Raw genomic sequence first — 26,681 nt, forward strand, 5'->3', positions numbered from 1 at the left:
CCAGCCTGGCCGTGCCCCTCTCGGGCTGGGGAGCCCAGCACTGAGCCAGCCAGGACATCATTTGCCTTCATTGCACAAGGACCCACTGCTGGCTCATGTTTGGCTTGGTGTCCACTGGGACCCCCAGGGCCTTCTCTGCCAAGCCGCATGCCGGCTGGGTGCTCCCAGCGTGGCGCTGAGCCCTCCAAATCATGTGTTCCCTGCAACACCCAGAGCAGCACTGGCACCGAGAGCTGGCGCCTCCTCGGCACCAGGGCAGCATGGTCCCAGGACTGCACCATGCACACACCTCCCGCTCTGCTCCTGGCACATGCAGGGCTGCCATGCAAAGCGGCACAAGCACTGGCAGTGGTGGGCATGCCCTGGGCTGGCTCGCATGCAGGCAGGGGCATGCGTGCGCCACGGGGCCCCTGCACACCACGGGGCACCTGCACCGGCTGTGCTGGCAGGACAAGGACTGAACTTCCCTCTTGCTTACCCTGTTCCTGCCAGTGGAAAGGGCGGTGTGACAGGACAAGCATGCAAGGGCAGTACCCGGCTCTGATCTGCCGCCCCCACCCCAAATCCCGTGTGGCACTGAGGGGCTCAGCCCTTCCTCCTCCTCCGGCAGTGCTCCCCAGACCAGGAGCCACTGCAGCCCGGACCCCTCCCGGGGACAGCATGCCGGGCAGGGTGGTGGGGGCCGGGGGTCCCCGCCTGGAGAGGTGTGGCAGGCACTGGTGCGACCGCGGGCAGAGCCACAGCCCTGTGGCAGGGAGCCCTCAAGGCTAAGGTCTTACTTTTCTCAGTGGCCTCCAGGAGTTTCCTCCTCCCGCGTTTCTTCTGGGGGTCGGAAGGGGCCAGCTCACCCTCATCGGCCGGGGCGTCCAGGCCCTCCTTGGGGGTGCAGCGGCCATTCTCCAGCGCCTGGCCCGTCTCGCCGTCTGGCAGGCTCTCCGTCTCGTCCTCCTCGGAGCGCCCACCCTTGGGGCTCGCACCACCCTCCTCTGCACCCTTCCACTGGGCACCGTCCCCCTCCACGTCCCCGTTGGGCAGCGGCTCGGCAGGGCTGGCCTCTGGGCAGGGCAGGGGGCACTTGGGGACGGCTGCGATGTCTTTGGGGGTGTCACTGCTTTCCACCTGCCGAGAAGGAGAGGAAAAGGAGCTGCAATGGGTGCTGCTGGGCAGAGGCATGGCCCTCCTCGTGCCCCCACCTGCACTCCCAGCCTGAACCCCACCAGCCATCGCCACCACATCCCATGGCAGGAGCCCTTCCATCACCTTGGGGTGGCCGGCCCCATTCAGACCCTGTCCTTGTCCCCATCACCCTGCCCTGACCCTACTTCCCCACTGCAGATGTCACAGCACGAAGAGTATCTCCAGGACCACAACCCACACCCCCAGAGACATAGCTCCATGACACAGCGACAATGTGGGGACAAAAGCACATTATGCCAAAATGACCAAATTCCCCCTCTTACATCTCAGGCATGCCGGGCTGTCGATGCCTGCAGAGGCTGGCAGCATACCCCACAGTGGGATGGGTCTACAATGGCACCCTCAGGACCAGGACACGTGTCCATGGATCCCTCAGGACATGGACATGGTGTCATGACACCATGAGGACCATCACACAATGCCATGGCATCCACAGAACCAGGATATATAGAGATGAGATCATCCGGAACAGGAAATGGTACTGTGATAGCCTCAGGATGAGGACATGCTGCCATGGTGCTGTCAGGACCAGGAACCACTGCCACAGGACAAAAGGATGAAGACATGCTCCCATGGCAACCTCATAAGAGGGACACATGGATGTGACACTCTCAGGACCCTGACACACTGTTATGGCACCCTGAGGAACAGGACATGCCAGAAAATCCTCAGGAGCAGGATACACTGCCATGGCATCCTCAGGACCATGACACTCTGCCATGGATACCTCAAAACCAGGACAGAAAGCCATGGCACCGTCAAGGCCCTAGACATGCTAGCGTGACACCTTCAGGACCATGACACACTGCTGTGACGCCCTCAGGACCAGGACACAATGCCACAACATCCTCAGGACCAGGACATGCTGCAGTGACACCGTCAGGACAAGGACACATGGCCATGATATACTCAGGACTAGAACACAATGCTACAGCACTTTCAGGATGAAGACACATGGACATGACATCATTAGTACCAGCACACACTGCCATGACACCCTCAGGACAAGGACACACTGTCATGGCACCTGTAGGTCCACGATACAAAGCCATGACACCCTCAGGACCAGCACAAGTGGTCATGACACTCTCAGGTCCAGGACAGATGGCCACGGCACCCTCAGGACCAAGACAAACGGAGGGGATGCCATGAGGACCAGGACACAATGCCACAGCACCCTCATGACCAAAAAAAAATGGAGGTGATACCATGAGGATCAGGACATGGAGCCATGGCATGCTTAGGACCAGAACACAATGCATGGCAGCTTCAGAGCCAGGACAAGTGGTCAAGACACCCTCAGGACAAAGACACATTGCCATGACACCCTCAGGACCAGGACAAAAAGCCACGGTACCCTCAGTACCAAATCACAACATCATAGAATCACAGACTCATTTAGGTTGGAAAAGACCTTTAAGATTATCAAGTCCAACTGTCAACTCAGCACTGCCAAGCCCACCACTAACCCATGTCCCTAAGTGCCACATCTACATGTCATTTAAACCCCTCCAGGGATGGTGACTCCACCTCCCTGGGCAGCCTGTTCCTGTGCTGGACAACACTTTTGGTGAAGAAGTATTTCCCAATATCCAATCTAACCCTCCCCTGGTGCAACGTGAGGTTGTTTCCTCTTGTCCTGTTGCTTGTGACTTGGGAGAAGAGACCAACCCCGTTACAACCTCCTGTCATGCAGCTACAGAGAGCGATCAGGTTCCCCCTGAGCTTCCTTTTCTTCAGGCTGAACACCCCCAGTCCCCACAGCTGTTCCTCATCAGGCTGGTGCTCCAGCCTCTTCCCCAGCTCTGTTGTCCTGCTCTGGACATGCTCCAGCACCTCAAGGTCTTGCACTTGCACACCAAAGCTGAATACAGGATTCGAGGTGTGGCCTCATGACATGCTCAGGAGCAGGACACACTGCCACAGAACCTTTAGGACCAAGACACACCTCTATGACACCTTCAGGACCAGGACAATCAGCCAAGGCACTCTCAGGACTAGGACATGCTTCCATGGTACCCTCTGGACAAGGACATGGAGCCATGGCATCCTCAGGACCTGGACACACTACCATGACATTTTTAGGATCAGGAAAAGCTGCTATGGCACTCACAGAGCCTGGACACACGGACATCACAGAATCACAGCATCGCGAAATGGTTTCGGTTGGAAGGGACCTTTGGAAGACCATCTAGTCCCACCACCCTGCCACAGGCAGGGACCCCTTCCACCAGCCCAGGTTGCTCTGAGCCCTGTCCAGCCTGGCCTTGAACAATGCCAGGGATGGGGCACCCACAACCGCTCTGAGCAACTTGCTCCAGTGTCTTGCCACCCTCATAATAAAATATTTTCTTCTCATGTCCCACACAACCCTACCCTCTTTCAGTTTAAAACTGTCGCCCCTTGTCCTGTTACTGCAGAACCTGTAAAGAGCCTTCCTCTCTTTCTAATAAGCACTCTTTATACACTGAAAGGCTGCAATAAGTTCTTCTCAGAAACAGGGGGCACAATGGCATGGCACCCTCAGGACGAGGACACAAGGATGTGATACTGTGAGGACCTGGATACACAGCCACGATGCCCTCAGGACCAGGACATGGTGCCATGACATCCTTAGGACCAGGACACATGGACATGACACCCTCAGGACAAGGACACAACGACATGGCACCGTCATGACACAACTATGGCACCTTCAGGATGAGGACAGACTGCTGTGACACCCGTAAAAACAGAACATGGGTCCCTGGCCTCCTCAGGACCAGGACACGCAGCCACAGCACCCTCAGGACCAGGACACAATACCATGTCACCCTCAGGAACAGGACACATGGATGTGACACCCTCATGATCAGGATACACCACTGTGTCACCCTAAGGACCAAGATACACTGCCATGGCACCCTCAGGACCAGAACAAAATGCCACGGCAACTTCAAGATGACAACACTCTACCATGGCAATCTCAGGACAAGGACACTCTTCCACAGCACCCTCAGGAGCAGGCCATGTTACAGTAACACCCTCAAGACCATGACACAATGACATGGCATCTTCATGACTTGGACAGTGGAACACGATACCCACAGGACCAGGGCAGAAGTAGGCGACACCACGAGGACCGGGATATTACCTGAAGTCAGGGCAACTTCAGCACCTGTATACGCTGTTGTGACACCCTGAGGTATCATGACACAGGCTGCCATTACATCCTCTGGACCTGGACACTACACCCTGACAGTCAGGAAAAGGACACACATCCATGGCATCCTCAGCACCAAGACACAAGTATATGACACCAGGAGGACCCAGATACACTATCCTGGCAACTTCAGGATGAGGACATGCTGCCCTGACAGCCTAAGGAACAGGACACACTGCCATGACATCCTCTAGACCAGGACACAAAGCCATGACACCCTTAGCAAACAGAAGACACATCCACGCATCCTCAGGACCAAGATATAAGGATGTGACACCAAGAGGACCTGGACACAATGCTGGGGCACCTTCAGAAACAGGACAAATTGCAATGACACTCTGAGGACCAAGACAAAATGGAGGTGACACCACAAGGACTAGGACTTGGAGCTGTGACACTTGTAAGACCAGAACACAAGGCTATGGCACCCTCAGGACCAGGACACAATGCATGGCAGCTTCAGGTCCAGGACAAGTGGCCAAGACACCCTCAGGACCAAGACTCACTGCCATGACACCCTGAAGAGCAGGTCATGTTGCAATGAACACCCTCAGGGATATGACACAACACCACAACACCCTCAGAACCAAGACACAAGGACATGACACCATGAAGATCTTGATAACTGCCATGACACTTTCAGGACCACGACACAATGCCATATCACCCTCAGGACTAAGACAAATAGAGGTCACAGCATGAGGATCAGGACATGGAGCCATGACACCCTGAGGACAAAGTCACAAGGATATGACACCATTGGGACCTGGATACACTGCCATGACACCTTTAAGACCAGGACATATCTGCCATGACACCCTTAGGACCAGGACACAATGCCATGGCACCCTCAGGACTGAGACAAATGGAGGTGACACCATGATGACTTGGGATACAATGCCATGGCACCCTCAGGATCAAGGATACAAGGACATGACACCATGAGGACCTCAGTCCACTGCTGCGCCACCTTCAGGACCAGGACACAATGCCATGACGCCCTCAGGACCACAACACAACACCACATCACCCTGAGGACCAAGACAAATGGAGATGACACCACGAGGACCCAGACATGGAGCCATGGCACCCTGAGGACCAGGACACAACGACATGACACCATGGGGAGCCATGCCTTCAGGACCAGGACATACCTTACGTCCAGGACACAATGCCATGGCACTCTTGAGACCAAGACAAGTGGAGAAGACACCATGAGGACCTGGACACAATGCCATGGCACCCTTAGGACCAAGACACAAGGACATGTCACCATGAGGACCTGGATACACTGTTGTGACACCTTCAGGACCCAGACAAATGACCACAGAATCATAGAATCATTTAGGTTGGAAAAGATCTTTAAGATCATTGAGTCCAACTGTATCATCAAGTCCAACTATGAAACCCTGAGGACCAGGACACACCACCACAATGTCGCTAGGACCAGGACACAACATCATGTCACCCTCAGTAACAAGACAAATGGAGATGACACTATGAGGACCGTGACCAGTGCCGTGCCACCTTCAGGACCAGAATAAGTGGCCATGAAACCCTCTGGACCAGGACACAACACCACAAAACACCCACAGAAGCATGACACATGGCCATGGTACTCTCAGGACAAAGACCAGCTGGGATGTCACCCAGCTGCCCCACTCCTCATGTCCACCAGGACATCCCCAGTGCAGAGGGGACACTGGAGTTGCCTGTCCTACCTGGCTTCCTGTGCCGCAATGCTGCAGCGCAGGGCCAGCGTTGGGACCCCCTTGCTCCTGCCTGTCCCCATTGGCAGCGGGAACATGGAGCAGATGGTGCATGCACACGCTTGTGCAAGACCGGCGGACCGGAATGTGTGCACGATGGGCAGAGCTGGCTGCTGTGGTACATGCGTGTGTCACAGCAGGGACAGGGTGCGTGACAACTGTGTGTGTGTGTGCATGCATGGCAGCAGGGAGAGCCTGTGATGGGTACTGGTGGGTGTTCATACACATTTGTGTGTGCAAACAGGCAGAGCTGTGGACCGTGACACGTGTGTGTGTGTGTGTGTGCATGGCAGGAGGGACAGCCTGTGACAGGTGCTTGTGGGTGTTGCTACATGTGTGTGCATGCCCCAGGCAGAGCTAGGGACCACGATGTGTGTGTGTGTACAGGTGACAGGCAGAGCCAGGCCCTGTGACAACCCTGTGTGCAGACACACGTGCAAGCATGACACACAAATGTGAAGTCGGAGAGTGGCAGAGAGCGTGACAGGCACAGCCAGAGCTTGTGACACGCATGCGTGTGTGTCAGACGGGCAACGCCAACACCCGCAGGCGGGTGCGTGTGTGTGACAGGCGGTGCCAGTGTGTGCGACAGGCGGGTGCGTGTGTGTGACAGGCGGTGCCGGCACCCGCAGGAAACGTGCAGCTGGCCCCGGCTCGCGAGTGCAGCAACAGAGTGGCGAGTGTGCACGAGCGTGAGACACGGGGGAGGACTGCTGGCGCCAGCGCTCACCAGCACGCTGGCCTCGAGCACATGCCCGTGTGCCAGACGGCGCCGACGTGAGCACAGGGAGACGGCAGTGCTGAGCATGCCAGTGAGGCTGCGGCGCTGGGGATGGCATCGCCATGCTGCCAGCCCCTGGGGGAGCCGTGAGGCACAGCGTGGCATGGCAAGGGCTGGCGGCGGTGGGAGCCGGAGCAGGAGCAGAGTCAGAGCGAGAGGAGCAGCACAGCCCGGTGGTTTCAGTGGCAAAGGAGAGTGAAAGTGCTGCTGCGTCACTGCAGCAGCCCAATGCGCAGCGCAGCCGTGGCTGGGTGGGCTCTGCCACTGCCGCTCGCCCAGGACCTGGTCAGCCCTGCTGCTACACTGCTGGGGAGCACTGGGGTGTGCTCCCAGGTGTGCAGCCTCACCCCATGCTGGGGCACAGTGACCCCTGTCCCTGGGGCTTGGTCCTCACCAGCATGGCAGTGGAGGCGTTCGCCCACCGGCACCATCCCACCGGGGATCCTGTATGCTGCCCGCAGGCCGGGGTATTTGTCCTGGCCTCAGCACCGCTCCCCCAGCACCGGCAGCCGAATGCCCAAAGGACAGACACCCACAGCAGCTGCCGCTGCCTCCCGGTGCCAGGAGCTGAGGAGGTGGCACCCAGCCCCGTTTCCTGTGCCCCACACTCGCCTCTGCAAGTCGTGCACCCCCACATTTGGCCCCTGCAAGCTTGTCCATCTCCCACCCCCAGGCTTGCCTCTGCGAGCTGGTGCACCTGGGCCCGGTGCTTGCCTCCATGAGCTTGTGCATCCCTGACCCCCATGCTTGCTTCCACAAGCTTGCACAGCCCCCTGTTCACCTCTGCAAGCTTGTGCACCCCTCAGCCCTGCGCTTGCCTCCCCATCCCTGCACCCCCCCGGGGCCCACAGAAGGGACTTTGTGAGAAGCTGAGAGTGTCATGGGCTTTGCAGGACCCCAGGGATGGGATGCCTGCCTGCCACCCTTCCTGCCACCCTGCCTGGGCTGGAGCAGGGCCCCCCATCTCTGCAGCAGTGATGGCAGGAAACACGGCTGTGCTGTGGAGACAGGCAGCCCACCGGCACCTTCCCTTCACTGCCACCTGCCCCCACTTCTGCCCCAGCTCTGCCAGCTCCCCCGGGAGGGCCTGGGTGCCGGGGCTGCGGCGTGGGGCTGGCGCGGTTTCAGGATGGCATGGAGGGGAGCCAGATGTAGGGACCCTCCTGCCCGTCCCCAGCAAACTACATGTCCCAGGATGCACCGTACCATGGCAGGATGCCAGGGAGCAAACGCTGAGCTGCCAGCCAGGCTTGGTGTGAGATAGGGTGCTCATGGTGCTGCTGGGGTGCCCCCCGTGCTGCCCAAACTGCCCTGGCGCCACCGGGAACGGGATGCTGAGTAGCAGGTGGCGGAGGAGGCTTTGCTTGCTGGGGCAACCCCGATTTGTGCCACCACCACCGGAGACCCCTCCCCAGGCATGCCTGGCAGGTGGTGGAAGCCATGTGCCACTTACCATGGCGCATCCCCTCTGGCTGGCGTGCAGACCCCCGTCTGGCTGCCACCCACCCGTGTGCAGGCACCTCCTCCCGGCGCTGGCGGCCGCGGCCCAGTGGCGGCGGGTGCTTCCTGCCCGGCCTGGCCGCCCCGACTCGCTGGCAGAGTCACTTCCTCCACTTGCTTGCTCACTCGCCTGCCCCAGCCCTGGCGTGTGGGAGTCTGGGGGCTCCCCACTGAGGGGCTGCGAGTGCAGGCAGGAAAGGGGGTACAAACTGCCCCAGAACCCACAGTGGGGAAGGGGCTGGTGAGGTGTGAGGGGGCGTTGGGGGCCAAAGGGGACCCTCGCAGGGTGGGTGGCAGCACCAGCAGGGAGCCACGGCCATGCCAGCACAATGCCTGGCCACCCATGGGGACGCAGGGAACCACTCCCAACCACACACCCACTGTGCCAAGCTTGCACTGCTCCCACCTAGGGACAGCGTGGCTATGTCACTTGTGCCAGGCATGTGCACGCATCAGGGCAGGGGCCACCACACACCCACGTGCCCGGGACACATGAGCCGCCACCACCAGTCACAGGAGTGCCCGGCAGCCTGTCCCCATGCTGGACGGCCTCTGGGCTGTGGCAGGTGGCAAAGCCCAGGATCCTTGGGAGGGCATGGCTCAACCAAGCAGACACCACTGCCATCAGTAGGGTGGAGATGCTGTGCCAGGCCACCATGCAGGCGCTCCCAGCCATGAGCAAGGGCATGCATGGGGCAACGGAGGCTGAATGACAAACCTTGGTATGCCTGGCTGGCGGATGCTGCAACCCTAGGAGGTCTGGACACTGACCACAGTGGTGGAACAGGCTGCAGGGATGCCGTGGTGTGCCTGGATGCAGCCCTGGAGCAACAGAAGGAGCTGGCACCATTGGTGAGATGGATGCTGGAGAGCAAAGTCCCTGGCTGATGGAGTGGGGAGAGCTGCTGCATGCCTGCACCCAGGGTTCACATTGGCTCTGGAAGTGACTGTGCAGTGCAGGCACATGCTCTGTCTGTGTCCCACTGTGCCTGCTGCACTCCAACCACCCTGGCTCAGAGTGGCCAGGGGGATTCAGGGCAGGAGGAGCTGCTGAAGGGGACAGGGCAGCCCAGAGCAAAGGGGAAGGAGGGAGACTTAGGGCAAACTGAAGCAGGCTGCGTCTGCAGTTGGAGGAACAAGCTGAGGACCATCTCAGGTCCCTCATGGGAACAGGCCTGGGGTCTCTGTCCCTGCAGCAGCCCCATGGTGAGTGTGAAGGGACCTACTTCCCGCTGTGCGTCCCCCCCTACCCTACACACCAGCACCCCCAGCTCCCCAGCCTGAGGAGCCGCCCTCCCTTGGGGTCCCTGGCTGCCATCCCCTCACTGTGGTGCCAGTGCCGGGCTGCAGCTCATAGTGGGGGCCCAGCCGCCTCCAGCCCTGCTCCCGCCTCCTGCTCGGGGCCACATCCTGGACACCGTGCTGAAAACAATCGCAGGGGCTGCGTGGGCTTCCCGGGAGGAAACGGGAAGGGCAGCAGCACGCTCTGGATTAGGCAGCTGTGGGGGCTGGCAGAGGCATGGCTGTGGGGAGCTTGGTCCACTCGCCTGCTGGCCATGTGGGCATGGGGGTGGCGGGAACACAGCGGCATGAGGTCCCCTCAGGGCTGCGAGGCCATGGCAGTACCACCAGGATTAACCAACCACGGCTGGCCCTGGGGCTGGTGAGTGCCACCCTGCCGGGACCACATGCCCACCACCCAGCGGAGCAGATGGGGGCTGCTGTGCTGCGTGTTGTCCTGCTGTTGAGGCTCTGCCCTTCCTGCCAGCGTGGCAGATCCAGGCCCGCCGTGCTTTCAGGCAACGGGTGTCAATGTGCATCTGCCATGGCCCCGACTCAGCCCAGCTCCGTGCCTGCAGCAGGGACCTCGCCAGGCCCTGCAGCGCTGCAGGACAATGCCAGGAAGCTGCGCCGGGCAGGCAGGTCCCTCTGTGCTGCAGTGGGACGGCATGTGGGAGGTTAACCCCAGGAACCACACAGGCACCACAACCCCTCACGACAAGCTGTCAGGGTAGGGACACACAGCCCACCTGGCACTGTGGCCGACATGCCCTGGCACGGCACCCATCCGAAACCAGCCTCCTGTACCGTCACACCTCCAGCCCCTCAACAGCTGCCCCAGCCAAACCCAGCACCCCGGCTCCAGCCCTGCTGCTGCTTCCCTACCTGGCTCGGAATGGGACTCCAACTCACAAGGGTGCTGCCAGCACGTCCCAGTGCTGCCGGTCGGACACCACCACCGGGCCAGGGTGGCACGAGGGAAGGGGTGGCCAGGACCCACCCTGCAGCCCTGCCCCTCCCCGGCCACCCCTGGCCGCCCCGGCGCCCATCCTGGTCCCCGAGGAGGGCCCGGCGGCGGATCTGCCTTCCTGCCCACCCACCCGCTTCCTCTGCGCCGGCCGGGCCCTGGGAACAAGCGCTGCCTTTCTCCCGCTCCCCTCCCCTCTGCTGGGCCCCTGCCAAGGACGCTGCTCCACCGGGAGCCTGTCGGGCTGCATGGCCCCACTGCCTCACTCACTGCCAGGGGGACACTGGGGGGCCTCGGCCGCAGGGCAGGGGCTGGCCGTGCCAGGGGTGCATGGTGACTCTGGGGACCGGTCCCCACAGAGGGGTGATGAGGCACAGCCTCGATGTACCACAGCCCTTGGGGATCCCGGTTCCAGAGCGCTGGAGGCAACTCCAAAGCTGCAGAGCCCCTGCCTGAGCCCGAGTTGCTGCCAGGTGCAACTGCCCCTGGGCCATGCCCCCTCTGCTAGAGGGAAGGGGCCGGGAGAGTCGCTGCCATCCATGGCACCAACCACGGAGCCACTGGCAGAGGGGTGTCCCACTGCTGAGCCCCTGCCAGGCCTGGCTGGGCTTGGAGGCGCTGGTCGTTGAGCCACGGCACGATGTGGTTCAGCACAGCACGGCTTGGCACGACGCACCGCAGGACAGTATGGTATGGCCCGGCATGGCTCGGTGCAGCTCAGAACTGCACGGTTTGGCATGGCACAGCATGGCTCACCAGAGGTATTGGTTACTGCCGCCAGGCAAGGCTCCCCGACTGCCTGGCAGCTGCTGGCCCCTGCCAGGGTCTGTCTCTGCCTGTCCCCGCAGCCACTCCTCAGCACCACGGCCCCCAGCTCTGGCACAGGCAGGCCTGCCTGCAGCACCTGTCAGCATCACCTCCTCCTGCCTCCCTGCCACCTCCTGCTTCCCTGCCACCTCCTGCCTCCCTGCCACCTCCTGCCTGTCTTCTGCACCCCACCGAGCTCCCTGTGGGGACCTGGCCCTGACACGTGTCCCAGGGCTGAGTTCCCACCCCATGGATGCACTAGGAAAAGTGGCAGCAGCATTGCCAGCCCCACATTGGGACCTCTGTGCTGGCAAGCTCCATCCCCAAGCAGGGCTCACGTCCCTGCCCCAGGCACAGGCCAAGGTGGGTGCTTGGCACCCTCCTGCAACACATCTGCCCACTGTATCCCTGTAAGTGGGGTCCTGGTGACCCTCAGCTGGTCCCTAGGGAGACAGCCATTTACCCAGGGTCCCCATGCCACACTTTGGGTCCCTTCCATCCCCGTCTGGTGCCCCTGGCCAGGGGCTGTTCCTGCAGGCACTTGGCACCACAGGGCTCTCCAGCGGGGAGGGTATTTTTAGCAGCTTGCACCCGGCCGGGGCTTTCCCTGGCCTCCTGGCAGTGCCCACGGGGCTTGCCAGCTCTACTTGCTTGGCAGCGGAAGCCACCGGCTGGCTGGGACGGCACCACGCACGGGGCAGGTGTAGCATGTGGGAGCATGCAGTGAGCGCACGTGGGACAGGCAGTCACTGCGAGTTGGCCAGCTCTTTTGCAGGGGGCACCGGGAGGTGCCTGATGTGGTGGCACCGCTGCCATCTGTCCATCCCGCTCCCGACCCGTCGTGCTGGAGGGGGCTCCTGGGGCCGCCTGCTCTGGCAGCCAGAGACCTCCTGGTTCCCAGGCTCTGTCTGTTCCCGATGACTTTCCCCATTTGTTCCCGTGCCAGCATTGTTCTTCCACCGAAACAGCTCCCCCTGCCCCGGCACGCCCCACTGCTGGATTTGCAGCCAGCGTTTGGAGCCTGGCTGCCCCGTTCCTGGCCTGGCGTCCCATTGTGCCCCATTGCACCCCTGCCCACCGCAGGCAACGCTGTTCTGGCTTTCCTGGTGCCCCTGCCACTGTAATGACAGAGATCAGGGACTGGGACAGGCAGGACAGATCTGGACATGTCCAAGCACAGGATTAACCCTTTCTTCAGCCAGAAACATTTGCAAAAGAGTTTTTCAACCTTCAAGCAGCAAAGGCACCCTGGCTCCCCACCTGGGAGCTCTACTCTCCTTCCCCTCACGCAGGGCCAGGGGACGGGGATGCTGCCTGAGCCCTGCCTGTGCCTGCGCCCAGGGTGACAACGTGCACCTTCCCCCTGGGGCTTCAGCATCAAAAAGACCCTCTGCTCCTCCTCTGCACACCAAATTCACAGTGGCACCAGCAGCCGGCCACATAACACCCGACAGGGAAGAAGCCACTGTGGCTCCCCAGCTGGCATCATGACACACAACAGCTCAAGAGGGCCAAGCCACCGCCTCCATGAGTCCCCCTGGCCACAGGTGCCCTGTCCCAGTGCCCCACCACAGCCAGCTGCTCCCCAAAGCTCTGTGCCGCCCCAACCCCACCTGTCACCCCGCAGCACCCCACTGCGGGCATGGCAGCCTGTGAGCAGCGCAGTGCTCTCACGTGCCAGCCCCTCGGCCAATGGCACTGCTGGGGCCCTGGGATGAGCCATTTCAGCTGCTTTGGTGCTGGGCAGGCTGCGATCCCAGCTGGCTGGGCTAGCAAACTGGGAGCTCATAGCGCCTCATGCACTTAAGAGCGGGCATCACCCTTGCGGCAGGAGCTGGGGGAGCTCAGCCCCACACACTCACATCTGCCTTGTTACTGCAGCTGCTGGCGTGAGCCCGAGAGCCGTGCATCATGGCCCAGGGAGCCGGGGGAGTCCAGCTAGCCCCAGGGGGAACAGGGGTGCCCGCCCCTCAGACAGGGGGCAAATGCATGGTGGGGCCTCGACTGAAGCTGCATTGAGTGGAACACTGCTGCTGCCATGCACAGGAAGGGCTTGCCGGGGGCCATGGGGAGGGGGCAGCGCTGGGGGCCAGGGTGGGGGCCGCTCCCCTCCTGCTGCTCCACCGCCCTCGTGCTCTCCTCCCGGCCGGGTGCCCCGGCACGCAGGGGAGGCTGGCCAGCCCGCAGCACACTGGGAGCCACAGTCTCCCGCCAACACGGCACATCTACCAGGTGGGGGGGGGGACGCCCCACCCCCCCCCACCTGGCCCCTGCACCCGGCGCCCGCTGGCTCACCTGGGCATGCTTGCGCTTCCGCCCGGGCCGCCCGGCTTTCCTCATGGGCGTCCCCGGCTCCTGCTTCTCCTCCTTGCTCTGGTTCTCCTCGAGCTCCTCTTCCCCCTGCGAGCCGGAGACAGAGAGGACGGTTATGCCGCCAACCCCGCGGCCGGGCAGCCTGCGGTCCTGGGCATGGCTCTGCTCCTGCTCGGCACTGGGATCACTGGCACCACGGGTACAGTGCCGAGGGCTGTGCACAGCCAGGCACCCAGCAGGCAAGGAGCGCTTCTGGCATCACCAAGCCAGCAGCCCCCCGGGCACCATTAGAAGGGCGACTGTGGCTCCTGCCAGGCCTGGGCTGCAGCACGAGCCGTTGTGGGGCTGGCTGCCTTCGCCGGGTGAGCCCTCCTGTGCCGTGTCCTGTGCCATGGCTGGAAGTACATGCCCCTTCCTGCAACCCACCAGAGCCCTGCACATGTGGGGCTGGGGGCTCCCGCACTGCTGCATGCAGAAAAGGCTGCGTGGACTCCACAGCACAGCATGGCACGGTGGGCCTGCAGGGAGCTGTGAAGCTCCCTGGGGACAAGGGCAGGCAGCAGAAGCCAGGGTGCCCTTGGAGTAGGCAAGCAGCTGTCTGCTTCACCGTGCCGCCCCCAGCACGGGTGCTTCGGGGGACGACGCACACTCTCTGTGCTGTGCCCTTGAGCAGCTGCCAGCGCCCCACCACCCTGTCCCCCCTCCCCGGCACCGTGGCCCAACCCCAGGCGCTGGCAGGACACCCACGCTAGCACGGGCGGCAGAGCAGGAACATGGCCCCAGGAAATGAACCTGCTCCCTGCGCTGGGACTGCAGCAGCCGCCCAAGGACCGTAGTGTGCCGGAGGCCCTGTTCCCCTCTTGGGAGGCCCGTGCCTGGCACTGCGGCATGGCGGGGGGACATGCATGTGGGGTGAGGGCTGCGTGGGGCCTCTGGCATGTCCCACAGCAGTGGCGGGGCCATTTTCACCTGAGCCCCAGAAGATCCCGGCAGCAGCAGCCAAGGCAGGAAGAGGCCACGGAGGGGGGAGCAGGGGAAAGAGGAGAGGCCGGCGGGGGGCTGGCGAGGGAGAGGCCGGGGAGGGGATGGGGCTGGCAGCCAGACAGCACCGACATCCAGCTGCACTCACGCAGCCCTGCAGCCATGGTGGGCACCAGCCCCAGCCACATTCCTGCCCGCTGTTTCCCGCCTTCCCCATGGGTTGGGGTGGTTGCAGCCAGCACTGCCCGCAGCACTGCCAGGCTGCAGCTGGCACATCACCGCTGAGGTCCAGCCCATGTCCTGAAGGGTTGGGACATGCCATGGCCCTGGTGCCCCATGGCTGCAGTGCCCCACGGCTGTGGTCCTCCAGACCAGCTCCCTCTTGGCCGCCCACCCACCCAAACCCAGCTGGCATCCCCCCATGCCCCTTGCTGCCTGTTTCCCCCTGCCTGGGGCTGTGCATATGGGATCTCACAGGAGCCACATGCCGGTTTCATCCCCAGCCATGACGGTGGCCCGCTGGGACTGTACTCACCCCAGCCCCATTGACGCTGCATGCTGCTTGCCTGCACATGGGGAAGAGCAGCCTCCAGACCCTGGCACTGACCCCACACCCCACCAGCCCTGCAGTGACCATGCCCAGCCCTGGCACCCACTGGCACCAAGCCACAGGATGGGAAGCCAGGGCTGAGCAAGGAGAGGCGGCACCTTGGCACCTGGGGGCTCAGCCCTAGGCCAAGAACTATTCCTCACGCAGTCTTGGGCGGAATGTTTTGGGACGGGTCCAAGGACGATGTCAGGATCATGGTTCCAGCCCCATCCCAGTGCAGGAGCCATACGGGGCCCCCAGGGGGAGATTCCCGGGGTTCCCTGCCCCACAGGCTCACCGCACCTCGCCATGTGGCAGAGCCGGCTGGGAGCCTGTGGCTGGAGGGTGCAGAGCAGACCCCCCCCAGCTGCAGTCGCAGGGACCCACCTTGCCAAACTGTGCGACGCCACGCTTTGTCGATGGACCTGCAGCTGTACAGCCTGTCCCCGCCATGAGGCCATGCTTCATCCAGCTCCACAGGGAGATGAGCAGCTCCTGCCACTGCCAGGGCACCCAGCAGCACCACAGAGCCCAGGGAGCTCAGCCCAGCCCTGCTCCCAGCAGCGGGAGTGCCATGGGTAAGCAAGCCCCCCGACAGCCATCCCTTTGCCCCCAGTGCCACCCTGGCTGCCAGCACATGGCTCCGGCCAGCTGCCCTGTGCCAACATTGACCAGGCCCTGGCAGTGTTTATGCTGGATGTAAAGAAAAGGTACGGCGGGGTGTCAAGTGCGTGGCGCTATGCTGTGCTGGGAGGCCAGTCCTCCTTCGGCCGGGAGAGGATGCAGCTGGGGAGTGCCTGGTGGGTGCCAGTGAGGGGACGGGGTGCTCTAGGGGTGCTCTTCAGGGTCCCCAGGCAATGACCCCACCACAGGTGTGCTGCAGTGCTCTTGGGGGGGGGCTCTGGGCTGCCCCATCCCTGTCCTGCTGCCAAGTGGTGGCCATAGGCACTGCTGTGATTCCTCTCATGGCTTGGGCCCAGCACTGTGCTGGCAAGGCAGTGCTGGGCACAGTGACTTGCCTGTGAAAGCAGTGGCCAGCTCCTGCCACAGTGTGCGCGACCCCCGGTGCAGTCCTGCAGGACAGCCCCCTGCCAGTCAGTGCTCAGGGCTCTGTTCTGCTCCCCACGCCGCTGCAAGCGCCTACCCTGTGAAACGCCGCCGGGCAGCCAGCTTGAGGAATGCCAGAGCTGTGAGGGCAGCGGGGTCCCTGCTGTGGAGGCAGGGAGGTGCCCCCAGCCCGCATGGGGACAAGGAGAGCTCCTCTGAGCCATCCCCACAACTGCTAACACAGGGCAGCCCCACCACAGGGCTCAGTACAGTTGCATCGGGGGACGTGGGGCAGCACTGGGGCTGCGGGGATCCCCTGTGGCACAGCTGGCACCCCAAAAGTGGGGCAGGCGCCTGAGGAGCAGGGATGCAGCCTGGGCATGAGCAGGGGCTGGTGAGAAGGGCCACGAGGGGGATCTGCTCCCCCTCAGCCTGGCACAGGGGTGCCGGTGCTGCAGCCCCTCGCTGCCTGCAGCCCGCTCGGAGCTGAGTCATCTCCCAGTCCATCACCCTGCTGCCCTTCTCCCCGGGGCTTGGCCAGGCGTGGGGCTGCATGGTGCGTCCCTGATGCGCTGTGCTCCTGCGCTGCTGCCAAGCAACAACCCAGAGGGAAACCACCACCGAGGAGGAGAGCTGCTGCATGACGCAGTGCTGGCTCCACGGCTGCCGTGCCGGGTCCCAGCTCCTGGCTGCGCTGGGCTGGTGGTGGGGTGGGAGCAGGGAGCTCTTGGTACTGGGGGGAAACAGACCTGGTGGGATAGGAGAAGGCGGGTGCAGAGACACCCCACTCACACAGGAGCTGGAGCGCAGCCTCACCAGGTCTGTGCCAAGAGCAGCCGGCACCCATGTGACCCACGGTGCTGCGAGTGTTGAGGGATGGCCTCGTCCTCCTGGCTGTGCAGGCAGCATGCATCCCTTCGGCCGAGGTGACCTCCGCGCGTGGCCGCGGGGGAGGCAATGCCACATCCCAGCGGGGTCAGGCCAGGACAGCGCTCAGCTGGGTGCGCTCGCAGCATGCTCACTGCCAGCCCACGTGGGTTGCTGGCACCCTGGGGACCAGCACTGGCACTGTCAGGTCCTGCTTTCGAGGGTGAGCTGGGTTGCACTGCAGGCACTTGTTCCTCCCATGGCTCTTCCCTGCAGCTCCCCCACTCCATGTCCCCGTGCCTTGCTCTCCAAGCCGGCTCTGCCACGCACCTCCAGATCTGCACCAAAACATAGGGTGGGCTGCCACATCTGCCTCCTGGGGGCTGCCCCACCACCCCGCTCACACTCCTGGTGCTGGTGACCAGCGCAAGTAGGCTTGCTTTCATGCACCCACTCCAGCATAACCTGCCACGGGGGAAAGCATGGGACCAACCTGGTTTACTCATGCCCCCAAACGGTGCCAAGAACGTGCTGGGCACTTCCCGGCAGATACACAAGTCGGTCCCTCCAGCAGCCAAGAGCCGTGGCTGGAGCACAGGGCGCACCGACGCAGGGACCACAGTGTGGCCGCCACAACCAAGCCAGCCTGGAGGAACTCAGATGACCCTGACCCTGCACTGCCCGCAGCAGGACAGCATCCAGCTGGCCGTCGGCCCCGGTCCCCACGCCTTGACCAGGGCAGGCCCTGCCCCTGCACCCGTCAGGATGCTTCTCCTCTTTGCAGCAAGAGTAATGCCTTTGCCAGCACCGGCATGTGGAGCAGCTGCGCTGGCCTGGTGTGCCTTTGCATGGCAGGGATGCCAGGGAGCACTGAGAATGCAGTCAGAGCCTGCCGCTCACCCCAGCACCCCAAACCCAGCAGAGTCCTGCATCTCTTGCATCATCTTGCCTGCCCTGTCCTGCATCTCTGTGACACCCCCAGGCCCCGGGTCTGGCCTCTGCTCAGCCCTCAGCAGGCAGGCTGGTTTGGGGGTCACCCTTCCCCACAGAGCCGCTCTCTGGCCAGCGGGGCAGGGGTGATATGTACCAGGGATGGGGTTCCATTGGACAGGGCTACAAGCCCCATGCATGGTGTGGCAATGAGAAGACAAGCATGCGCCTTGTGCCACCCAGCATGGGAGGGAGGGGTTCCCTCACGAGCCTGAGCACTGCATGTGGGGTGGTGCAGGGACGCCCGAGCCCCCACAACAGCAGATGGGACCCCCATCAGGGTGGAGCAGGACTGGCACGAGGGCTCGAGCCTGGTCATGGCGAGGCTATGGGGCCACCTCCTGATGCATACCCCACGTCCCCCTCCCACTGCCCCACAGCACCCACCACCCACGCCATCACCACCCATACATCCCCAGAACCAGGCCAGCCCCCATCCTGGGGGACCCTGCCACTGCAGCAGCCCCCTCCCTGCAGCCGGGCTTGCCCCGACCCTGGCCACTGCTGGGAGGTGACAGCAGGTCTCTGCTTCCACATCCCCTCCCCATACTCCCCCACCGCCAAGAATAGCTCAATCCGCGCTAATCCCGGCTACAGCTCAGGGCTCCCCCTGCCCTGCACTGCGCTCCCCACCACGGCAAGGGGGGAGCGCGGCTGGCATGCGGCAGAGGAGACCCCGCACTCCCTTTTCTTGCACATGTGCCAGACAGTGGTGGCCAGGGGCGAGCCATACCCCCAGAGCCTGCTGCCACCCCAGCACCAGTGGGGGCAGCACAAAGTCCAGCAACAGGGATCACTGTGGCATGAGCAGGGCCCCCCTGGAAGCTCCCCACTTGCCAAGAGCCGGCAGAGCCATGGCGGGACCCTACCTTGTGCGTGTCGAGCGCCTCGCGGTTCGGAGCGGGGCTGCTGGCGTCAAGGGTCCCGCTGGACGGCATGGTAGGGAGCGAGGGTGGGCACCTGGGACCGTTGCCTCTTCAGCACCAACGCGGACCCCGCTGCCGCCGCGCTCTGGCTCTCTGTGCTGAGGAGGGGGTCCGGGAGCCGTTGCCTGCCGCAGCGGCCAGCCCCTGTGTCCCACCGCCTGCCTGGATTCTCCTGCCCCTGCGGGAAGCAGAGAGGGCTGGGGTGAGGGGGGAGCACTGGCCCTGCCGCCCCCCGCCCATCACACCGCACCCCGGCCCCCGGCAATTATTAACATGCCACAACCTTGACTCAGCTGGGCTGGGCTGTTGCCCCCAGCATTGCCCCCGGCATTGCCCCCAGCAGGCAGCTGAGCCCCAGTCCGTGCCCCAGTGTGGGGTGTGGTGTGCATGGCACACGGTGTGACATGGGGTGCGCAGTGCCCAGCCCACAGGATGAGCTGCACGACACGGGGTGCACAGTGCACGTGGCGGGGTGCATGGTGCGTCATGTGGGGTGCAAGGTGCAGGGTGTGTTGCGCTGTGCAGGATGCATGGTGTGGGGTGAATTCTGCGGGGTGTGGGGTGCATTCTGCAGAGTGCATTTTGCAGGTTGCAGGCTGTGGGGTGCAGGGTGTATTTTGCAGGGTGTAGGGGCATAGGGTGCAAGGGTGCATTCTGCAGGGTGCATGGTGCGGGTGCAGAGTGCATTCTGCAGGGTGCAGGTGCAGGTTGTGGGGTGCGGGGTGCAGGCAGGGGCTGCGGAGGAGGCGTCAGCCCCAGCACCTGTTGCTATGGCAAACGCTGCCTGCATTAGCCATGGCCGAGGCTGCTGTTGCCTTTGGCACCGGAGCTGCAATTTGTTTCTAGAGCTTTCCAGCCGCAGCCCGTTCCCAGCCGGCGGGGTGGGGGGCTGCCGGGCGGGCAGGGCCGCTGCTGCTCGGAACAGAAACTCAAAACCCGACACGTTCCGCCCGTCCCCAGGGCTGCCTGCAGCGGGGGCTGCCTGCGGGGCAGGGGGGCCCCGCTGGGGCTGCAGCCTTCCACGGCCCCACAGCCTTCCCCGCCGCACGCAGGGGGACCCCGGGGGCTCGGCGTGCCGGGGGGTGGGAGATGGGTGGGAGCTTGGCCGTGCCCTGACTCCCCCGGCATGGCCCCTCTCGCAGGCAGGGCTGGGGTGGGAGGTGGGCAGGGGTGCGGGCAGGAGGGTGGGATGGCGGTGCGGGGTGGGGGTGCAGGCAGGGGGTGCAGGGTATGGGTGTGGGATGCAGGTTGGGGGAGTGGGAATGCAGGTGTGGGATGCAGGCTGGGGGTGCTAGGTGGGACCTGGGGGTGCAGGATGGGACCTGGTGCAGGGTAGGGGCGGGGGGTGCAGGCTGACACACACCCTCCCCCCCACCACACACAGCCCCGTGCCACCCGCTGGGGAGGGGCTTCCCCAGCCCTCGGTTTTGCCAGCTTGGGGTCCCCCAGGGGGAGGCCCGGTCCCTGGAGCCATCCCGGGGCACCATCCCCGCCAGCTCTCTGTCACGCATGGCCTGCCCGCGCCTCCCCCATGGACCCCCTTCAGCCCCAGCCCAGCACGCTCAGCCCCTGCTGCTGCTGGCCCCTACGCCCCTCCGAGAGGGTCCAGGGCTTGCACTGGGCACCCCAAGCACCCACACGCTGCTGCTTCAGGCACTCGTCTGGCAGCTGCTGTGTCACCAGCACCGTGGCACACTGTTCGGCACAGCATGGCATGCCGTTTGGCACAGCATGGTGTGGCACCTTGGCCCCACGTCCCTCCCTGCAAGCTGCTTCCCCAGGGTGCTGATTGTGGGGCTGGGGCTAGCAAAGCCCCTGGCTGTGCCCACGTCCCCTGGAGCCCCCAGCACCGCTCCCACCGTGCTATGCCTTGGCAAAGCCCCGGCTGCAGGCACAGGAGGACACGTGCTGCCGGAAGGCACCCAGGGCAACTCCGGCTGCACCCAGGCACCTCCGTAGCAGGGGCACCCCAGCCCCCCTGGGGGGGGGGTCCCTCCGTGCCCAAAGGTGCTTTGAGGTGCCGGTGTCCCTGCTGCCCAGCGGGTCCCTGCCTGCACTGCCCTGCAGTGCTGCCACCAGCGCCCGTCTGCACGTCTCCGCAGCCCTAGAAAATGGCTCGGTCTCCCCCAGGCCAGCCCCACCGCACCGGGGTCCCCTCCGGCAGCCCTGGGGAGCGGGCGAGGGCCCCCTCCCAGCATCTCCGGTGCCCGGGGAGCGCGCGGCTGCGAGCCGCCCCGCTTGGTGCTGCCAAAGGGCCAGCTCGCGGGCTTTGATTCGCTTCCAGCAAACATGGTCTCCAAACGCACTAAAAATAGTTGGGCTGCGTACAAACCCCGCGGCAGCCCTGGGCTGGCGGCCGCCGAACAAAGACCGGGAGAAGCCGGCGGCACCGGCTGCTCCCCGCTCCCCCAGCCCCACCGCTGGCACCGTGGGGCGAGCGTGGCCCCGCCAGGAGGGTAACGCGCGGGTACTGTGGTAGCCCCCGGTACCAGCCCCGCTCCCCCGCGCTCTTACCCGGCCGAGGCTCGCCCACCGCGGCGGGATGGGATGGGACGGGACAGGGGGCTGCGGCACCGTGCCCCCCGCGCTAGGCCGCCAAGACCCTCCTCCCGCAGCGCCGGGGCATCCCCTCGCCGATGTGGTGGCTCGGTGGCAGCAGCGGTGGTGGTGAGGGGGGGGGGGACGGACGACAGACCCTCGTCCGGCGCTCGCCGCCGAAGCGCGGGGAGGGACTCGCCGCCTTCCCTCCTGCCTCACTATTTAACCGCTCAGGCTGACCTTACGGCTGACGGTGAGCGGGGGAACCGGCAGCCCCAGCCCGCGCTGTGCCGCTCCCGCACGGCAGGGCCCCGGCGAGTCACGCTTGCCGCACGGCAGAGGCGTTTCAAAGTAGGTTACCTGCGATGGATGGATGAGACACGCGGCATTGACAAAAAAAAAAAAAAAAAAAAAAAAAACCCCACCCCCCCCCCCCCCCAAACACCCCCCCCCCGAAAAAAAACCCCAACCCGCCTGTTTTATATCTAGGGACCTTGCCGGCGTCCGCTGTTGCCATGCCACAGCCAGGAACCTGCAGAAACCCAAACAGCCATTTTAGGTGACAGCGAGCGGGGTCCCCGACAGCCCCCTGTGTCAGTGGCGGGTGACACCTTCTCCGCAGTCTCCCCCTCCCTGTCCTTATGTGACCCCGCGTGCAGCATCCCCCGGTGCGGTGACACCCACTGGGTTTGGACGGGGTCCCTCGTGCGTCCCCACCATGGTGGGGACGCACGAGGGACCCCATCCAAACGCTTCTCCCGTGACAAGTGCCGCAGCGTATTATTATTGTTGTTGTCACTTTGAGTCACCGCCACCCCCGGGCAGCCGTGCTCCTCCTCCTCCTCCTTCCCAGTGCTGGGGAAGAACTTCAGGATTGACTCAGAGGGGATGGGAGCCGCGGCCGTGAGTCACCCCCCCCCCCCTGCACCCCCCACCCCTGACTCACGGCAGGGTGCTCCCCCCCACCCACAGCCCCCCCCACAGCGTGGGTGCTGCTGGCAAGGGCAACCAGGGACGGGGTGGGCATTCCCTGAGGCCCAAAATTTAGCCGAGCAGTGGGCAGCTCCCCTGTGATCGCCTCCCGACAGATGGTTGCGCCGAAAAACCACCAGCACGGGCAAACTGTTGACCTCATCCTCTGTAATTATAACTTACGAGCAAAATATTTGGCCATGCTGCTCGAGGGTGCACGTGGCGGGCAGGGAAGCGGCCGCCTGCCCAGCCACACGTGCAGTGGCTCCTGCCTTTGCTGCAGCCGCCTGGAAACCACTGCTGGGTCTGGTTTTGAGGGGACGAGGCACCGGCAAGCGCTGGGGTGCACTGGCAGCAGGCCCCCTCCAGCCCCCAAAACAGACCCAGTATAGAGCGGGGACCCCAGTTTGGTTGGCACCACTGAAGCAGCCCCGTGCTGCACTCCTGGGAGTGATGCACTGCCTGGCACTGCACCCTGGGGAGCAACATAGGGTCCTGCACTGCACGCCAGGCTGCAATGCACTGCATCATGCTGCACCCCAGGGAGCAATGCACTGCACCATGCTGCACCCTGTGGAGCGATGCACTGCCCTACACTGCGCCCCTGGGAGCGATGCACTGCCCTGCAACACTAAGCTGCACACTACAGGCTGCAGCCCCCCCGAAAGCCAGGTCCTGCAAAGTGGGAGCACTAGCAAGGGCCACGGTCAGATGAAACTGCCCATGGGACGGGATGGTCACGTGCGTGGGAGACCCCAGCACTGGGACGTGGTGCTGTTTTGCAGGTGGGACAGTGCAAATGCAGTGAGGTTCATGAAGAAGCTGCGGCTGAGCTCCCCGAGCGATGGGAACGCCTCGCCGTGGAGAGCCCCAGTGCTCGATATGCTCAGCTTAGTGGGAAAAAAACGGCTTGAGAGATGATGTGATTACAGTGAACACATGCTGCTGCAGGCAGAGCCCCCTGGGCACCACGGAAACCCTCCAGCTGGCAAGGGAGCAGGGCCGGGAGCTGAGCTGGGGCAATTCAAACTGGCAATCAGGTACAGGCTTTGAACTGGGAAGGGCGGTTAACCGCGGGAACAGGCCCAACAAGCAGCGGTGTGATCCCTCGCGTGCCGAGCCCCGCGGCGGGAGCGCAGTGGGGAAGCAGGACTGTGGCTCGGCCCGACACCTCTCCTGGCCCTGCCTGCCGAAGTTAGGCAAGTTTGCCCAGTGCAGCCCCGCGAGTCCCTGCCCCGTGCTGTGGCAGTAGCACCAGTGGGAGTTCAGATGTTACAAACTCAAAGCAACCCGCAGCTTCGAGGGTGAGCGGGTCCCAGAGCAAACTGCAGAGCAGACATCTCCCACCCTGCGAAACCACACACCCAAACACCGCCGGCTCCTCCCGTGGAGCTGGAGCTGCTGGAGCACGTGTGCATCTGGCACACGCGTGCCCTGGGCACACGCATACGCGTGCCGGTGGTTACCTGGCAAGCCCACACGCTTTCCCCTCCGGGTGCTGCAGGGTGCCGCACCTCACTACCGGCCCAGCCTGCCTGGGGTAGGCAGGCAGGCAGCGGCACAGGCAGAGCCTGTGGGAAGGCATTGGGGCAGGGACACACAGATGTGCAGTCCTAAAAATACTCATATGAAAACCACCACCTGAAGGTCCTCAAGCAGCCACCCCGGCACAGCACGGTGGCTCTGTGGCATAGCTGGTGGCAAAGTGGCGGCCACCACTGGGTTTTAGATACGGATGTAGCCCTTGCTCGGCAGCTTGGCGGTCATGTAGGCAGCCGGGGGAAACACCTGAGCTGTGGCCTCGCCAGCCGGCCAGTGGCACGGGCACCAGCATCCTGCCTTTCCTCGAGAGGCGGAGGGCACTGCATGTCACGAAAAGAGGCTCTTGCTAGGAAGTTTCGAGCTGACTCAGCACGAAAGGCCAGTGCAAGCGCGGGAGCTGCTGGGAGCAGCCGCCGGGTACAACAACATCCACTCCCCTCCGGCTCCCTGCGGCTGCCAGCTTCGAGGGATTTGCTCGGGGATGCTCCAGATTTCCCCGTCTGGGGTCTCCCGGTCAGGGCAGGTGACGGGCAGCAGCCGGCAGAGCCGGGCAGGATGCGGGTGCCCACCATCGCGGCCGGCTCCTGCCACCGCGCACTCGGTGCAGCAATGTAAGCACCGAACGCCAATCCCGTGGTGACACCGTCTACGTCACACAAAGGGAAGAAATAAAGAAAGAGGAACTGAGCAAAGAGGAAAATTTCATTTGCCCACAGGTTCGCGCACACGAACACCCGAAAATGAGGGGGGAGAGAAAAAATAAAAGAGAGAGGGAAGGGGGCGGCAAGCGGGCAGCGGCGGGGCTCCGGGCAGCAGGGGTGCCCTGCCAGGCCTCTGCCCCGCGCTGCCACCTCCCCGCCCGGGGCTGCGGCGGTCCTGCTGCCCGCGGGGGGGCCGGGGGTGGCGTTTTATTTTATTTTTTTTTTTTCTGCAAAAAATAAAACTTTTGGCAGGCGCCAGCCAGCCCGCGCCCCCCCTCCCCCTCCGCCTCCCCGGGGCAACTCCGCTGCCGGCCGAGGGAGGGCATCGCCGGGCCGGGGGCAGCGCCGCCGGGGGTCTCGCTCCGGGGGTCACGCACAGGCTGGCGGGCCCGGCGGGGACTCCCCGGCGCGGGGAGCGGGCCGGGCCGGGCCGGGGCCCCGCGCTGCCCTTCAGCCGCCCGGCGCGGCGCTCAAGGACACGGCGGCGCCGCGGGGGCCGGGCCGGGCCGGGCCGCGCCGCCGCCACCCCCGCCCGCCGAGCGGGGCCGGGCCGGGCCGACAGTGGGGGCGGCCGCGGGGGGCCGGGGAGGGCGACGCGGGCCCGGCCCGGCGGGTGGCGGCCGGGCCGCTGCCATGTTTTCCTGCTCGGCGCTGCGCCCCCCCGGGCCGGCCCCGCCGCAGCCCCCGCCCGCCGCCGCGACGCCCCCCGGGCCGGGTGGGAGGCAGGGGCGCGGGCGCGGACACGGACGGACACACGGACAGCGGGGCGGGGGTGTCCGCAGGGCTTGGGGGGGGGGGGGTGTGCGGGCCGCCCGCCGGCCTCTGCGGGCCGGGCCGGGCAGGACCGCGGCAAGCGGAGCCGAGGGAAGCCGAGCAGAGCCGAGCGGCGGCGAACCGAACCGAGCCGAGTCGCGCCGAACCGAGCCGAGTCACGCCGAACCGAGCCGAGCCGAGGCGGCCAGGGCCGGGGGATGCCCCGTCCCGGGGGTCCGCGGGGGCCACCCGTGTCCGCGCCGCCGCGGGGCCGTTACCTGGGCCGGTGCGGGCCCGGCGCGCCGTGCCGAGCCGTGCCGAGCCGCCGCCGCCGCCGCTGCGCTGCCCGGCGAGGCCTCCTCCCGCAGCGCCGCCGCCTCCACTGCAGCACCGAGCCGCGCCGCCCGCCGCCCGCCCGCCGCGCGGTCCTAGCGCCCGCCGGGCCGCGCCGAGCGCAGCCCAGCCCCGCCGGGCCGGAACGGCTGCGGGCCGGGCCGGGGTGCTGGGGGCTGAGCTGGGCCGGGAAGGACCGGGTCGGGCTGAGCCCGGCTAAGCCAAGCTGTGCCGTGCCGAGCCGTGCCGTGCCAAGCCAGACCAAGCCAAGCCAGGCTGGGCCAAGCCAAGTGTCGTCAAGGGCTGTGCGTTGTCAAGGGCTGTGCAGCATCGAGCCAAGCCGGGCTGGACCAGGCCAAGCTGAGCCAAGCCAAGCCGGGCTGGGTGGTGCAGTGCCAAGCCGAGTCGAGCCGAACCAGGCTGGGTCGAGCCAATGTTGGCCGTGCAGTGCTGCGCCAGGCCAGACTACAGTGAGCCAACCCACTCTGGACCAGGCCAAGCCAAGCCAAACTGAGCTGTGCCATGTCGTGCTGGGTTAAGGTGGGCTGTGCCAAGCTGAGCCGGGTCCAGCAGTCCTGTGCGATGTTGGGCTAACATCACCCCAAGCTGGGCTCAGCCCAGCATC

The 26,681-nt window shown here is 64.5% G+C and overlaps 1 protein-coding gene across 1 annotated transcript in view; it reads right to left on the minus strand.

Annotated features, from left to right (window-relative positions):
* Window positions 1-26,054, minus strand: part of DNMT3A (DNA methyltransferase 3 alpha) — a 48,805-nt gene extending 22,751 nt beyond the window's left edge. The window contains 4 exon segments of the mRNA XM_040598325.1: window positions 780-1,119; window positions 13,800-13,904; window positions 19,161-19,395; window positions 26,002-26,054. Of these exon segments, the coding sequence (XP_040454259.1) occupies window positions 780-1,119; window positions 13,800-13,904; window positions 19,161-19,229 (514 nt within the window). The 5' untranslated portion in view covers window positions 19,230-19,395; window positions 26,002-26,054.
* Window positions 26,055-26,681: the final 627 nt, after the last annotated feature.

The sequence above is a fragment of the Falco naumanni genome, chromosome 6 (assembly GCF_017639655.2).
Source record: "Falco naumanni isolate bFalNau1 chromosome 6, bFalNau1.pat, whole genome shotgun sequence".
In the NCBI taxonomy this organism is placed as follows: Eukaryota; Metazoa; Chordata; class Aves; order Falconiformes; family Falconidae; genus Falco; species Falco naumanni.